At 42.5% G+C, this 18,080-nt stretch overlaps 1 protein-coding gene across 1 annotated transcript in view; it reads right to left on the bottom strand.

Annotated features, from left to right (window-relative positions):
• The window catches only part of man1a1 (mannosidase, alpha, class 1A, member 1), a 166,924-nt gene that overhangs the window by 74,482 nt on the left and 74,362 nt on the right, over window positions 1-18,080 (bottom strand). The window contains exon 4 of the mRNA XM_035774826.2: window positions 14,053-14,133. Within this exon, the coding sequence (XP_035630719.1) occupies window positions 14,053-14,133 (81 nt within the window). The remainder of the gene's footprint in view (window positions 1-14,052; window positions 14,134-18,080) is intronic.

Genomic DNA, 18,080 nt, shown 5'->3' with positions numbered 1-18,080 from the left:
TACAGTTGATGTCGGAAGTTTACATACACTTAGGTTGGAGTCATTAAAACTCGTTTTTCACTCCACAAATTTCTTGTTAACAAACTATAGTTTTGGCAAGTCAGTTAGGACATCTACTTTGTGCATGACAAGTCATTTATCCAACAATTGTTTACAGACAGATTATTTCACTGTATCACAATTCCAGTGGGTCAGAAGTTTACATACGCTAAATTGACTGTGCCTTTAAGCTTGGAAAATTCCAGAAAATTATGTCATGGCCTTAGAAGCTTCTGATAGGCTAATTTACATCATTTGAGTCAATTGGAGGTGTACCTGTGGATGTATTTTAAGGCCTACATTCAAACTCTGTGCCTCTTGACATCATGGGTGGTGGCAAGGAAAAATTACTTGTGTCATGTACAAAGTAGATGTCCTAACCGACTTGGCAAAAATATAGTTAGTTAACAAGAAATTTGTTGAGTGGTTGAGTTTTAATGACTCCAACCTAAGTGTATTAAACTTCCGACTTCAACTGTATGTATGTCTATAGGCAATGCCTATTCCAAGGAACTTTGAGCTGTTATGAATGCTTATGGCAAGTTAGTAATCCTTTAGTAATAAAACATGTGTGCAAAGCATTGTGAATTATTTATCGCCTTAACACTAGAACCGCCAGAGGCCAACAGACGTTTGATTTTGTAAATTAAAACAATCGCTATGTCCTGCTCGTCCCCTGAGTTTCCCTAAATGTTTGTATTTTGCTCATTTGTCAGATCCTTTTGACCAGTTTTTTTCACACCTATTCCCAACGTAACTGCGCCAAAGACAATGCTGTAGCGCGTTGGTTCCCAGCCAGGCGTTATACATCGCTCTCTCCTCACTGAATGACTGACAAATGGATGAATGGGCTAGAATTGTGCACCTTACTTCACAATTGAATTTAAATTAAACTGAATGATAAAGAGGGTGAAGAGGTTGATTTAATTTAGAAAGACAATAGTGTAATGATGAGTTTGTGTTGCGCCTATTTATCAGCAGCAAATAATTTGACGGCGTGCCTTGTGGGTTAATACCCTTCTCTTTTACTTTGTATAAAGAAGCTGTTATGGGGCGGTTTCATTACTTTAAATATGACTAAATCACATTTATTGTAAAGGAAACGAAAACATAATCCATGTTGCAGTAGGCCTTCAGAATAATGCAAAACATATCCTTGACTCTATCAAGGGAAGCAAACAATGGCAGCCCACTGAATGAATGACAAATGGATGGAATGGGCGATAATTGTGCAAGTTACTTTACAATCTAATTTAAATTAGGCCTAACTGAATGATGAAGGTGAGGAGGTTGATTTAATTTAGAACAACAATAGTGTAATGATGAGTTTTTGTTATGCCTATTTATCAGCGTTGGCGCTCATTTTAATAATTCCAATGATCTCACCTCAATTTGCTTTATATATAGCTATTACAAATATATACACTATCGGTCAAAAGTTCAGACACACCAACTCATTCCAGGGTTTTATTTATTTTTTACATTGTAGAATAGTGAAGACATCAAAACTATGAAATAACACATATGGAATTACGTAGTAACCAACAAAGTGTTAAATCTAACAGACGCCTCACAAGTCCTCAACTGGCAGCTTCATTAAATAGTACCGGCAAAACACCAGTCTCAATGTCAACAGTGGAGAGGCGACTCCGGGATGCTGGCCTTCTAGGCAGAGTTGCAAAGAAAAAGCGACATCTCAAACTGGCCAATAAAAAGACAAGATTAAGATGGGCAAAAGAACACAGACACTGGACAGAAGGCCAGCATCCCGGAGTCACCTCTTCACTGTTGAGACTGGTGTTTTGCAGGAACTATTTAATGAAGCTGCCAGTTGAGGACTTTGTGAGGCATCGGTTTCTCAAACTAGACACTCTAATGTACTTGTCCTCTTGCTCAGTTGTGCACCGAGGCCTCCCACTCCTCTTTCTATTCTGGTTATAGACCGTTTGCGCTGTTCTGTGAAGGGAGTAGTACACAGAGATGTAAGAGATCTTCAGTTTCTTGGCAATTTCTCGCATGGAATAGCCTTCATTTCTCAGAAAAAGAATAGACTGATGAGTTTCAGAAGGAAGTTATTTGTTTCTGGCCATTTTGAGCCTGTAATCAAACCCAAATGCTGATGCTCCAGATACTCAACTAGTCTAAAGAAGGCCAGTTTCATTGCTTCTTTAATCAGAACAACAGTGATCAGCTGTGCTAACAAAATTGCAAAAGGGTTTTCTAATGATCAATTAGCCTTTTAAAATTATAAACTTGGATTAGCTAACACAATATGCCATTGGAACACGGGAGTGATGGTTGCTAATAATGGGCCTCTGTAGATATTCCATTAAAAATCAGTCGTTTCCAGCTACAATAGTAATTTACAACATTAACAATGTCTACACTGTCTTTCTGATCAGTTTGATGATCTCAGAAAATACACTTTTATTTAAAAAACAAGAACATTTCTAAGTGACCCCAAACTTTTGAACGGGTATGTGTGTGTGTGTATATATATATATATATATATATATATATATATATATATATATATATATATATATATATAAATATATAAATATAAATATATATATAAATATATAAATATATTTATATATATATATAAATATATAAATAAATATATAAATATATAAATACATATATAAATATATAAATGTGTGTGTGTGTGTGTGTGTGTGTGTGCGTGTGCGTGTGCGTGCGCGTGCGCGCGTGCATGTAAAGTACCAGTCAAAAGTTTGGACACAGCTGTGTGCGGACTGTGGAAACGAAGCATAAAGAGAAAACTAGATTGATTCATGTGTAAAGGCACGCGTATAAGATCACGATACAGTGTTCTATACAATCAACAAACGACTGTTCATGCAGCGGTGCTTTTGTTTAGGAACACTGAAAACAATTTTAACTGTGCACCTCGCTGGTTATTTTATCATTATATTTTTTGTTTCTACTTTATCAAAATAAGCTGGACTTTATTCAATTGTACAACTCTATTACTAATCGTATCTACAAATAAAGTGGATCAAATGGATTACACACTTCTTGATACTAAGGGAAACAAAAATAGGCCTATATCCTAGGTTATTTCTAAGACTGTGTTCATCAAGCATTGGTGCTTGTGTTTGCGGGTTGATGCATATGATAAAGGGGACGCCCGGCAACATTCTCTAGTGGGTACTGCTAGTCTGAAAGGCCAGGTGGTTCTAGTGTTAATACAGTACTAGAAGGCTGTTAAGGAGCTGTTATGAATACTTATCATATCTTCCCATGCGTCAGACGGTGGTGACAAGAGGGAGCTAGAAATGAACTCATAATGCGTTAAATCACAAGAAAGTGTTACCCCACAATAATGATTACAGCCATTAGAAGTTCTCCTCGGTGAACATTGGGATATCATTGGCTATAATAACAGATGACTTCTCCTGACTAACAGCTCATTTAATAATCCGATACCCAGTAAAGCGGAGCCATCTCTCCCTCGCTCTCTCTCTCTCCGCTGCAAATAGATTCTTAGTCTAATTACTTGGTAGTATGGAGTAATGAACACTTCATAAGCACCTGTTCCATCCCCACAGAGGGAGGTTTCAGTTGGCACCACTCAGGCACACAGACAGAGAGCCTAATCAGCCCAGAAGAGGCGACGGCGGTTGTGGTGGTGGGATCCATATTCGAGGTGGGAGTCGAGCTGCCTTCCCCTAGTCACGACCATGTTTATCATTACCTGCTCGACATCACTGGAAAGCCATTATCACGTGCTAAGGTCCATCCTGACAGGTTGTTTTTTGTTACAAGCCTTCACTGGCTTGTAACAAGAGGCTGTGATGTACTGGAGTAATATCTCCCAGGCGGTAGCTAGCAAGCTAGTCTCATCAAACATTATCCACGATCTGCCCATCTGACCCTGTGTGCTCAACGTCGAACCTCTTCGTTGTCACTTAACCTTCAACGACGGCTCCGAGGAGGCCATTTTTAATATGGGCTATCCCTATTCATTCGTCCGATTATTTGATGACCTGAACATGTGGAATAGTGTCTTCAATTATAGAGACCTCTTCCTGTAACTAAGCTATTAACGAGTAACTCTCAGTATGACAATTGCCATCACTAGGTCAAGCTCTTGATAAGCGAATAGATCTGCTTACGATCTGAGCAGAAAACTTATACTGCCTGGAGTTATCTGGGATTAAATGCACACCAAGACGACTTAGCGCCGTGTGTTTGAACCAGGGGTTGAAACCGGTTCAGGGAACAGAACCAAAAACCGGAACATAATGACTTTTTCAAGGAACAGAACCAAACCGGGAACGAAAGTGATCCATACTGGTCCGGAACAGAACCTTTACTTTAAAAGCATAGTTCATAATATTATTTTCTTCTAGTCACACAAAAAATGCAACAAAGCGCTTTTACAAAGCTCTCACTTTGTGGCTGCCTGCAAGCTGAAAATCTTTGCCTGTGTGTGTGTTTAGGCTCCCTGCCCCTCCCCTTTCCAAACCGCAGGCTACTGTACTGACGTTACCGCAGGCTACTGTACTGACGTTACCATAGACTACTGTACTGACGTTACAAGCGTGATTCAGAAGATAGGGAGATAGATTTTTAATTAGCTAGAGAAGAATGGATTAACTTTTTGAATGTGAGTTGAGGATACTATAGGCTTAGTTACCACATTTCACGTTGTATTTATTAAACTAGACAACGCCATGACGTGTTTTTAAATCTGGTGCAGCTCTTCACACACACAAGCCTGTCAATGTTACCTAGATAGCTCAAAGGACATTTAAACTTTTAGTGCAGTGGGACAAATCACGATCACACAGACTGATTCTTGGTGGTCTTAAACCAATCTACTTTGAAACTAAAGTATACACCTCACAGACGTGGTTATGGGCTTAACAAAAAAAGAAGACACCTGTACCATGTCAAATACAGGGTTAGCAGTTTTTTTTGTAAATAACATTTATTAATTGTGTTAAAAATATTAAAGAACATTCCACCCATGAGGCCACTAGTCATTTGACCGTAGGAAAGGACACAGTTCCTCCATAGAAGCCCCTCCTCCTAGGTATCATTATGTGGACCTAATTCAGAAAATGCATGTCATAACAAGATGTCCAGTGTTTCAAGCCAAGCCTCCTCCTCAACCATCTCTCGCCCTCTCCCCGCCCACAAAATGTCAGTCGTATCTTTCGCCATGGGCTACACTTGTCTGTTCGTCACGCACATAAAACAACTAGCTTGCCTGGCCTATCCACACTGATTGGTGAAGTCATTTAATGAGCTAAAGCAAGAAAATAAAACTTGAGGATTTCACAGGTTAAAGAAGGAAAAAAAAGGAATGATATAAACCAGTTCTTTTTGGGGGTTTGGAACAGGTTAAGAACTTTATTTTGCTGGTCGGGAAACAGTGGAATGGAATTGTCGTTCTGTTTAAAATAAAATGATTGGAAAATGAATGTTGGTTCCAAGCCCTGGCTTGAACACAGCACATCGGAGTTGGAGTGTTTATGTGATTTGCGATGAATTGGGCTTGTGAAACGGCCGAGTCTATAAAGGCAGATGGCTTCATTAGCATTGCAGTCATGTTGAGAGGATGAAACAAACTCAACTCCATTGGGTTCCCGCTCACTTCTAACACAGAGAATACATTTGACTAGTCTATGGAGTCGATTAAAGGCTCTGACACTTTCTGAGCCTCCCTGTTGCGACTTTCTCCAGGAGGAAGCCACGATGCTCTAAATCACCTCATTAGAGACTGCCACAGCTGACTGGCAGAGTTAACATATGGACCTGCAATCAGGTTTCTGGTTGAAACTCAGAGCTCCTACATCCCCTGTCCTGGACAAGGTTACTGGTTAAGTCCATCACTTCTCAGTTCAGACACAGCCTCACTGCTCTGCTGTTCTCCTGGGCTCTGCGCCCTGTCCAGACAAGACAGAACTGACAGTACTTAAAGGTTGGGGGGTTTAAGATACGTGCCAGGATGGAAGGGTGTCTGTAGAGAACATGAGAGAGAGAGAGATTGGCTTCCAGCAAGGCCCTTTCTCCTCTGTCTTAGAATCTCATCTGTTCTCGTGATGGTATATTTCATAACACAGCCAGACACAGGAAAGTCTCAGGGGCCTGGGACCATTTACGGCTCTGAAGGATGTCACAACAGAATACGTAATAAAATGTGTAAAACACAAGGGATGTCATTGTACCATTTGCGACACCTGAGGACGCTTAGGCAGGGATGGAATGTTTGGGTGCCAACTGCACACTGAGGCCGACACAGATTGTTTTCCTTCTGACATTCAGGAGGTGAGCAGTCATGCACTCCCTGTGTGTGTGTGTGTGTGTGTGTGTGTGTGTGTGTGTGTGTGTGCGGAGAGACATTTGTTTGAGAGGACACGTAGGTGTAGGGAGTGGGCGCTGAACCGCAGGACCCAGAGAGAGACGGAGCAGCCTTCTAACAGAGGTACACAAAAGCAGTAGGCAACACAAGATGCCAAACCATACACCATTCCTTCTCCACATTATGCAGGCATTATACCCCACACATTTCCAGTCAAACTAGAGACTGCGGAATTCATTTCATCATCCACACATTCCTCCCATACAGGAGATAGCATGTACAGCATTGCAGCCTACTGCAGGTCTTTTTGTGAGTGAGGAATAGATGAAAACCAAGCAATTTGTGGAGTTCACACAATGCCAGCCTCTCATTTGACTGGTTGACCTCTACTGTAAACTCAGAGGATCTAGTCTAATGAGGCTTGTATAGAAGCATTTCTAGTGGAAAGATGAAATGCTGCGATCCCTGAGTGTGTGGTTCTAGGCTGTGCTGCTCCAATCTCCCTGACTGGCAACGCAGGCAGGCACCAGGCAGGCACCAGGCAGACAAGCACATCTCCTAGCGAGAGAAGAGGGAGCCAGGGCAGGCAGGAGGCAGAGAGTAGAGGAGAGAAAAGTCCAGACCTCAGGGCCAGGAAATGCCAGTCCAGCAGGCAGCAAGGCCAAATGACTTAACACACCAAGAGCAAAACTGCCCTATTCACACGATAATGATGCAGCCATTTCTTGCTGGGTCATCAAAGCCCATAGCAGATGTTACGCCGTATTAAGCATAGAGTAAAATGTGAGCAGGAGTCATGAATGCACCTTCATTTAACCCCCAGGCGTGCTCGCACTCCAATGGACAGGAACATATGGCACGATGGTTATGACTTTCAACGGTACACAAGTGTGACAGAGATCCTATTCAATTAGAATACCTAATTCTAAGAGTGTGACATGGTAACAGTTTAATTGCTTTGATTTAGTGCTTTGCATTTCTGCACTCTCAACTCCCACTCCAATGCAGCATACTATGATCCCTGAGAGTCTGTTGAGATCTACCAGGTGTGAGACTACCACACACACTACAGAAGTTATTGTCAGGTAAGCACAGAACAATTAGCTTGCCTACAACACATAAAAACACACTTTTTGTAGTGTGGTGGGTTCTAAATGATGCCATATGGCAGTTGTTCTGTTGTGTGATGCTTCACGGTGAAAACCTTCCCAGTGGAAACACAGAGTAACTTCATGTGGTTCCAATGAAGATATTAATTGGTGCCACCTTGAGTGCCGTTCTCACAGATTGAAAGGAACCTCCAGGCACCCCAGCTGGGGATGTACGTTCATTGAGATGCATAGTAACATAATATGGCAAATATAAGTTTGACTTATGTTCATAGGGGTAGATACTGTAAGTATCAAAAAAACAATTTCCATTACTGCAAAGAACATAACTGTATGCTGCTGTTCATATCACCTTCATTTTGCTTATTTAAAGCATATTAAGCGTCACACAACAGGTTTCCTATCTAGGCTATCAGAAATGTGCCTATCTTTGGATTAAAGAGCGAAAATTCAATGTCTTATTCCATGTTATCGCCAAAGAATATTCTGCAGTGTGTTTTACACTAAAAAAGCCGTATAGATCAGAGAGAAAATCTGGACCACTAGAAGATAAGCGCCGGGTATGAAAACAACCGAGAGGAAATCACAGGAAAACAAAAAAGTTCCAGTCTCACTTCTTTGAGGCATGTGGCCAAAGCCAGAGGGAAGACTGACAGACTGAGTGACAGCACAGCACTTACCCTTCCAGGCTACAACTTTATTTCCGTCTCGAGACTTAGTCACCAACTGTAAAAGGCTAAACATATCCCATCCAAGATGGCACTCTAAAACACTGGCCCAGCCATCATTAACAAGGTAGACGACGCTCTCTCTCCTACATGTTGTGGCTTAACGAGAGCAAACAGAGTGGTTTCTGTAAGAGCCGATGCCTTGTGACAGATACAAATGGCTGTGGACCCTTGGCTATGATTAATATCCCCCCTGTCGCGCCCCATCCGCCAGCCATAAACAAGTCAGATGTACTTTTTAATCATACCAGCCAAAACAGCAATAAACAGTGGTAACGAGCCTTCAGCCCACCGCTTGCTAATGAGTTGTGATTTACATGCAAATAGAGGAATGTCGCCTGAGCAAACAATGGGAGCGAATGGGGCTGGGGTCTGGTGATAGTGAGTCACTGGAGAATCGCAGTTTGAAATGATTCATTGATCCGTTCGCTTGTCATGGGGGGGGGGGGCTTCGCATCTCGACAGATGTAGAAAAAAAATGAAGACGCACAAAATGTCTGTCCCAGAGACGGAGATTGCATGAAGCCTGCATTAGCATTTCAGTGGGAAAAGAAATGAGAGGAAAATATTGCCTCAACTGAAATGTTTGATTCAACAACAGTCCCTCGTGACTTTGTCCTTCCTTTGCCGGAGATGACCTTTGCCTACTAATCTACTTTCCCTGACTGTGCTCAAAAAGTTGGCAACACTGTGTTTTGATCCCATCACGGTTGTATAACAAAATTGTAGCAGATGACAGTGTTTTCGGCTTGACTGACTGACAAGAGAGGATACAGGACGTGGCAGGTGCAGGGAAAATGTATGTTTCCTTGTCTGAGACTTGAATAGATGGCCAGCGGTAAACCCGGTTTCCCAAACAACCCTCACAATAACACAAACGGAGAGCGGCTGCGGAGCTGGTGTGGTTTCATGCCAGCTCTATATGGTAGCTAGCGCTCCCTGCATGGTGGCCACACTGGCGTTTTGCCGACGGACCGTTGGAGATGGAGACAAATAGGAGTGGGCTTCATCACCCGTGGCACACCTAAACTCTTGTGTTCAGACAGAGGGAGAAGGCCCACTCCAATGCTGACCTTGGGTCTCAGCTGCTGGGAAGCCTTGTTCCACTGGACTAATTCTCACTCACACAAAACCAGGAGACAAACAGACAACCAATGGATTTTTGATTTATTTAAAAGTAAAAGCCAAGTGGTGGGATCACTATTCTGTGCAGATGCTAAAACTCAAAGGTCAGTGGATGAGTGAGTGACGAACAGATCCTGTGTCTGTGTGCTTATCCCTTTGACAATGCAACACACTCCAAAGGCTATACACTTTGAAGTATCCTTTCCACCCATTTATGTTGATCGTCTCCATAGCAACATGTAGAAACCAAAACCTGAGGCTGGTATCTTCAGTTGGACTGGAGCCAAAAAGCTCCGTCAAGCTATACAACAAAACATAAGAAAAGGACGAGACACCTACGGTGACATTGTTCAAACCTTGTTTGATGTGAAAGCACACACACTTTTCCCTACACCATCAGCCAGTTCCTGCAGAGCTTATGGCCTTGGGTTCCTCTCTGGCAGTGGTTGGGCTCTGGGTACACCACTTGCAGAGTACTGTAGGAAATGACTCATTAAAGAGAGTTACAAAAGGACCACTGCTAGTCACACAATGTGACTGAACAGAGAACAGATAAAAAAAACACTGCAGTGGCCAGGCTTAGTAGCTAAATCGTTGGCTAAGGAGAGTAGCTAGCTCCTGTACACAAACAGGCAGGTTGGTTGGTTCCAGGTTTCCTAATCTTAGGCAGCATATGAAATCCAGGCTAAATTGCATCTAGAATGGAGAGAGAGATCTCCAAACAGGTAATTTCCATGTATCTGGGAGAAGCTCCACAGCCAGGGCTGTCTGTGCTCCAGCAAAGCCCTGCCAGACTCCCTACAGACCAGGCCCTGATCATCTGTGACTGGCAGACAGACAGAGGCACTGGGCCTATTTCAACAGCAGCACACTGAGAATCACACTGTTTAAATAGCACTGCTAGCTCTGCAATACATCTGCATACAATATTTGTCTAATGCCTCAGATATAGCACGGCCTAACGCACCCCCTGCCATGAAATGACTGGCAAAATGTTTTAGGCGGGTTTCAAAGAGGTATTTAACTTGGTTCCCCGGATCTCTGAATGATTTAGTCGTACGCGATATTCCTTCCACTGACATGGTGAAACGTTCACATTGTGGGGTACTCAGTGCTCACTTTAACCCTTAAAGTCTGAATACCCATGGAGCATGGAGGTACATGTCAGGTCCACTGGTCCACTAGTGAGGGAGCGATTTTACCCCAAGAACCTTCTCCTTGAGAAAACAAATCTGATTGACATAAGATCCAAGATAATCAAAAGCTCCCCAGCGTAAGACTGTCACAGTAATCAGGTAAGAGTGTGGATGAGTGTTTGTGCTGTCCTTAATCTCAGAGTGGATATTAAAACCTCTGGGGTCCATCCAGCCCATTCATTCCTGATTCCCTTCGGCCGGTTATGTAAAATTACTTATGGCTCCCGCTCAATATCTGATCCATTGAGACGTTAAGTGCTTTGCTCTGACAGGTCGGCATGTCCCGCTCAGCAACACGTCAGAGATGGAAAACTGGCCAGCCATAAATAAAACTGATCCCAAATCAGCCCTGTATTAATCCCATCCATTACTCATAGTAGGAAAAACAACCAAGGTCTAAATCAGAGGTGACCTGGGGCTACGTGGCCTACACTTCAGCACAACTTATGAATGGTTAACAATTCCACTCTATCAATAGCTCATTTCAGAAGGCCCTGGTATAAATGATCTGGCACCACATTAAACTGTCTGCGATGCAGATGAAAACCACTCCCACTCAGAAGAACAATGAGCGAATCAGGAGGAGAGGCTCTTTATGGCTCCTTCACCACGATGATGATCAAGTGTCTGTTCGGCTCCTCCTATCAGGGCTGGCTAACAGACAAGGACAGGCCTGATCAGTATGCAGGGCTGAGGCTGTCCTACCGTGCATCTGTGTAGTTTTACACATACAAAATGTCAAAGGGTCCAGCCTGCTTTGAGTTCCAGCCAAGCGAAAGGCACAGGGGCCGGGGAGAGATCTCAGAGCCTGGCTCAGGGGCCAAGGAGAGATCTCAGAGCTTGCATCCCAGGCCCCATCTCCCCTCCCACCCACCACTGGGCCTCAAACACGTGTCTCAGCCTCCATTGTCTTGCTCCAGGCAGCTTAAAGTGGGTCGGGTATACATAACCGACTCTCTCTACCTTCTCCTGCAGGACTCTGAGGAGCTCCCTGGGCTCACATCAAATGGGTCCGCCTCTCTTAGAGGATGAAAGGGTGAACAGAGCAATGTGCGCTCAGTTTTAGAGAGGAGAAAACAGATCCAATCTGCTGGGAGTGACACAGCCTCACTGTACAGATATTGAAATACAACAAGGGAGAATGAAGGAGAGTTCACTACAACACTAATAAACCTGGTACCCTAGTTATGTTTGTCAATGACAGCATTTCCCAGTGCTGCACTCAAGGATATTATTTTCTACAGTGTTTTGGAGATAATGGGAATTGATTCATACAGTGAGGCAATTCAAACACCCTATTTCCTGTGTAAATCCCTGTAGACTAAGCAATGTCCAGGCTAAGCTGCGGAGCACTACAAAACAGCATTATGCCACACTTATGTGTGGTTATGATGAAAAACGGCATGGGTCAAGCTTCCAAATACAAGCACGACAAAAAAAAGGTGTCGCTTTCAACCACAAACCTGCACAACCTGTAGCCTTACCGCATGATGCGTCAGTAGAGTACTGGCAATTTCCCCGTTGTTCATTCATCTGCAAATAAAATACCATGAACTGGCAGGTACATCTACCTACTGTAAGCCCTTTTAGTCCTGTGGATATCTGCCTCGGGATATAGTGCCTCTTTCCGAGAGGATTTTAACATAATAAATACACCGGGAACAAAATAAAAGGATTAGATAGTCTCTCTCCAAACCGTAAAATAATAAACCTGCAAATCCGGCGGATATCATTGTAGTTGCTTCTGTAAACCACTCGCCCCTGTTCCAGTCACTGCTGCTTAACGGTGTGACTTCCCTCTCCTCAACCTCATCTCATCTACATTTTACAGTCCAGAAACACCATTAATATGAATGGGAGCAAGAATTACAATGAATTACAATGAGATTTCCACACACAGCATGCATTACATTGCAATGCCTTTCCAGCTTTTGTGTGCAAGTCTTGGACATAACACATTGCCATGTTGTTTTGTATTCATTAATACAGGGAACTTCCATAGCAATCCAATATGCCAGCTTATTTTATTTTCTACAGTGCATGCTGTACGGTGATGAAAAAATCCCCCAGTGTCTCTCCCAGCGTGTCAGAACAAAATGATGGTAAGCACGACAAAGGCATGCACAACTTCTTGACACTTCCTGTAGCAAAATAACACACTCAAAACCCTGGCTGCTTCTGGGGTCTGTCAGCAAAGAGCACTCCGAGAAGCATCGTGTTGAAAAGGTCAAGCATTCCCGTCAACCTCGCTCTCCAGTAATTCAAATTGCATAAACACTTAAGAGGACCTCTTTCCTACCGTTTTACCTTAATTGGAGGGAAATTATATTAAATGAGATAATCGCTGTGAAATAATTGGCGATGTTTGATAAACAGCATCCTTCAGAATGATGCATGGCTTCATAATGTAAACGCAGTCCTGGAACATGTGCAGGGAAGTATGCTCTCCATTTCATTAAAAACCTCTTGCAGGTGAAAATGTGTAAGAGGCCAAATTAATTTGCGTTCAGAACGCCAACTGAGTTTTCAGCCTCTGTAAATCCTCGACTTGATAATAAGTCTGAGCGTTCACAGTGATTGGTGTGACGCTGAGAGGAAACAAAGATCAGCTTCTCCTTTTTGCTTCTGTTTCCTTCCGATTCCCTTTAGACTTGGAAAGACTAAAGAGACTTTCCTTGCTGAGCTCATTGAACTTCTAAATGGATTCCTCCCACTCTGGTATTGCGACTGTCCTTCTGTTAATGAGAGCCACTTAGCTTGGAACCAAGGTTCAGTAGTTCCCTGAAACCCTACTGAAATGGGGAGATAAAAAGCATAGATCTTCTGGTCGGAAAAGTCCTCCTGCTTGCTAAAATTCAACTGGAGGAGTCATTAGAAGCACTTTGAGAAAACAGGTTGGCTTTTAAACAGGTATTTCTTTTGGCCGATTTGGTGGTATCTATGACTATCTTATCTTCAAGCCAGTCATTATAGCAGGTCATTAAAAACCTCTGTCTGCATGAAGAGAAATAGAGGGCTGATAGTACTCACAACAGCTGAATGGGAAAATTAGTTTGCTCCCAAAGAGATAGTTTCCTGACAACATGAGAGAACTGCAGTCCCACACAAATCCCAGAGTTGGCAGGCAGAATGAGCCTTCCTCTCAGAAGAGATTAGCTAAACCCCTGATATATTTTCATAGCTCTACATCTCCCTGAAGGACTGCCCTGCACTCAAGAGATTGGCGGGCAGTAAAGCGTTCACCTATCTTTCACAGTTCAACGTTCAGCAACTTTGGAACAACGCTGTTCCAACATGGCTGCAATAAGATTATTTAACACCTCGCATCACTCTAAACTGAGGCGAAATGGTTGTTCAACTATTGGCGTCTACCTCTATGTAATTATCTCAGCTAACATGGTCTCTATCAAACTGGGGTCAAATGGAATGAACTAGGTCCTCATCACATGCATCAGATCCAGTTGTAGCGTTCAGAGTTCTGGGCAGCAGCATCAGCATTTTCACAGTTAGGTACCTACCTCTTTGCCGGAGAGGTAATAGGCGGAGAGCAGTCCTCCGACAAACCGGATGTTCACTTCAAAGACTGAGACCTCAGCATTCTGCAGGGAAAACAAACAAATACAGTGAGTGAGTGAGTGAGTGAGTGAGTGAGTGAGTGAGTGAGTGAGAGAGAGAAAGGATTCATGATTAGGAGTATTCAACCTGCTGAGTCACCATGTAGCAGCTGGCAGGAATATCCTCACATCACACAATGTAAAGACCGACAGACAGACGACACTGAGGTATCAAAACCCTTAGGCCACGCCTCCATAACTCAGAGAAGACCTCTGAGTAAACCACTTAATACTACAACAAACATTTGACCATATCCATTGAGATGAATGTTGAGATGAATGTGATCCACTAATGTATTCCCATGGTAAAGACAGATAAACAGAGAGAGCAGGGGCTGTCAGAGAATGGACTTCCACGGAGCTCGCACAGCGCCAAGCCTAACCAACTCTGGAAAAAGGTATCTATAATTGAGAAAATAGCCACCCTGCAATATAAGTGTCATTTCATCTTAAGGTCAAGCTGGGAAGCATGAGTCGCCACCAACAAACATGAACCAATAAGAAGAGGTGATGAGATGCCTTCCTGACAATCCCATCAGGCCAAAACACAGATCTGCACTCAGCCCATTTCCCTCCCGAAGGGCCCCAGGCTTTGTTTTCTCCATTATTATAGCCAGACTTATTACCCATATCCATTCCTCATGTAGATTTTCATTACTCTGAAAAGAAGCATGTGGAGCCCATTCATCCAGAATAAAGTCCTAGAGGCCTACAGTACTTTTAGTACTGATAAATGGTTTTGATAACCTCATCCTAACCTCGAGCCCTTTGCTTTATATGATAGATCAAAATGGTAGATCATGTAGAGTGGTCTTAAAATATTTATGTTAATCTAATATTACTATGTGCATATTTCTTGAGGTTTTAGTGAGAGGAAAAGTTTGTTATTGCCTGTACTTTGAGTGGACCACATTTTAAAAACTGTGCATGGGGGGGGGGACATTGTCCATTGTTGCACGGGATTTAACTTAATGAGAAACATTTCTTCCTGGTAATGGTGGTGGTGGTGGGCTACAAATAACCTCATTATGGTTTCAGTGACAACGCTTTGTAATTATACCAAATAAAAAGTAAATATCAGTAGCCAATACTTTTTTGTTGTTGTCCTCATTTACAAATATAAGCAATTATTTTATATTTGAGAGGGAAATGTTTAACTTTGGCTTTTGTTTCTTGTATATTATTTGTTTGGGACAAATGGCAGATGAGGGAATAAACATTTGTTTATTTGTCTTTTTTTCCATAGATGTTCTCAATGCGAAGGCTTCTCTGCACTTTGACTCTTTGTTTTTGACTAACAATTTCTACATGAGTAAACTAATCTGGCCCAGAGAGATACAGTTCTATTATTTAATAGTAGAGAACGTGCGGCAGGCAGGCAAACAAGATAGTCTGACGGCCCGGCGTTAAATTAACTTATAATTAAAATAAATGTATTTAGTCCTGCAAACCTGCAGACTGTGAAATCCAAATTCGTAATATTTCTGCTAGTATTATCAATGGTGTGTTAATGACTTCAAATTATGACAGATGGCAGTTGTTCAAATGAGTTAAGTATTTTGTATTCATGGTAATGTACTGTTTTTTGCCTGATTGTGGACAGAAGCACTTGGCACACCTTATTAACTGTTGAGAAGGGGTTAAACTCTGAGGTATCCTGAGGACACTACTGTAGCTACGAGCTAGGTACTGTAACATAGGTGCTTTCCACTCAGAGAGGATTACTTCTGTTCTGAGGACAGCCATTATCACGAGGCCCTGTCTCCTCACCCACATCAAGACATCAGAGGGCTGTTCTGTCCTTCAGTCAAGAACTTCAGTGAGGCCAAAGCGTCAAGAGGATTTCATTGAGCGTCTTCTGCACTGCACTCAGTGTTCAATTGCACATACTGCCAGGGTTAGAAAATGAAGTGGCATTAGAGCAAATATGTTTTGTGGATACTAATGAGATTACGTAGACATTCAAATGGTGGGAATTCCGTAAAAGGGGTCAACTCTAGAGCGCCGAAATAACGTAAACCGACGACAGCCTCAATGTATTCAGACCAGATGTTACAGGTTGCACAATTTGAATTTACATTAATATTTACATCAAAACACAGAGCAGTCTCTCACATGTTATCGTGGGGTGAGACATTGCTGAATTCCCTAATGTATGAAGTTCTCCCGCTGCTGTTTTAGTAAAAAGTCTTTCAAGTTGTAAGTACGGGATACACATTGTATACATCGTCCAACGAAATACTTACTTGCAGGTTCTTTCTCGACAACGCAACAATAAGAAATAATAGGTTTAGAATTTTTGCAAATTTATAATTAAAAAATTAAAAAATGAAATATCACATATACATAAGTATTCAGACCCTTTACTCAGTACTTTGCTGTAATCGCTGCACCTTTGGCAGCGATTACAGCCTCAAGTCTTCTTGGTGTGACTATAAGCTTGGCACACCTGTATTTGGATAGCTCTTCTCTGCAGATCCCCTCAAGCTCTGTCAGGTTGGATGGGGAGCTTCGCTGCACAGCTAATTCCAGGTCTCTCCAGAGATGTTCAGGGTTCAAGTCCAGGCTCTGTTTGGGCCACTCAAGGACATTCAGAGACTTGTCCCCGAAGCCACTCCTGCGTTATCTTGGCTGTGTGCTGAGGGTCGTGGTTCTGTTGAAAGGTGAACCTTGCTCTGGAGCAGGTTTTAATCAAGGATCTTTCTGTACTTTGCTCCGTTCATCTTTCCCGAGATCCTGATTAGTCTCCCTCAACCACTCCCTCCCTACTCATTCAAAGGTTGTCAGAAATGAGCCTTGACCAGGCGTCTTGCAACTGTCAGACAGGAAACAATGTGTGCTTTCTGATGGTGTCAAGTCACCTCGATATTACTAAAAGGTCTCCCACATGGGTTGACTTTGGGACCTTTCCTCTTTATATAAAGAATATTGGTCTATCTGCATAAACCTGTAACATTCAGCTGTATGCTGATGACACTTATGTACGCCATGCCCATATGACTGACCAGGCTATATTGGCGCTGCAATCTGATTTTGTCACCTTGGAGAAAGTTCATGATTATTAAAAAAATTGGTACTTAAATTGGGGAAAAACTAAATGATGCTGTTTTATAATTCTCGTAGAAGTATTTCAGATGGTTATACACATTTCTGCATTGGATAGCTCTTTCGTTGGGCAGGTTTCCGCCTATAAATATCTTGGCTTTTGGATTGACAAAAATGTGACTTACAAAACATACGGATGAGCTAGTTAAGAAGCTGAGATTTAAAGGAGGCTTATTTTATAGAACTAGATCGGGTCCTTCCCTTCACAGCAGGAAGCAGATTGTAGTCAACTTCCCTGCTAGTTTGTGACTTTGGTGACACCATTTATGGGAATTCAGCAGCCACCACTCCTAAACCTTTCGATGCAGTCTACCATAGTGCCCTTTGCTTTATCACAGGTGACAGTTTTAATATGCATCACTGCATCCTGTATCAAAATGTTTGCTGATCCTTATTAGTCGTGTAGACTTCATTACTCCCACAAGCTTCCGACCTACCTCACTTCACTGTTAAAATAAAACAAATACGACACCATTCACAGAAATGGTTCACTTTCGAAGTTCCACTAGTATGTACCGATCTAGGTAAACCTGCCTTCAATTTTAGTGACCCCCATTTTTGGAATAGTCTACAAAACTCCCTACATCTTGACTAACTGGTGCCTCTATGGCAGTTTAGGACTTTAATGTTGAATGACTTTAATGAGATCAATTTGTTGTATTGTTGTCCTCAGGGCACCATTGTAAATGAGACCCATGTCTCGATGGGTTTTCCCTGATTAAATAACAAGACAATGTATTCCATTGAGACCATTTCAGCCATTACCGGGGTGTGTTTGACAGGTCATTACAAACATTTCCTCGGCCATAACGTTAGCCGGGGGGGGG

The sequence above is a fragment of the Oncorhynchus keta genome, chromosome 8, assembly GCF_023373465.1.
Source record: "Oncorhynchus keta strain PuntledgeMale-10-30-2019 chromosome 8, Oket_V2, whole genome shotgun sequence".
Classification (NCBI taxonomy): Eukaryota; Metazoa; Chordata; class Actinopteri; order Salmoniformes; family Salmonidae; genus Oncorhynchus; species Oncorhynchus keta.
Note: the sequence above shows the minus strand (reverse complement) of the source record. Positions and strands in the feature narration are given on the sequence as shown.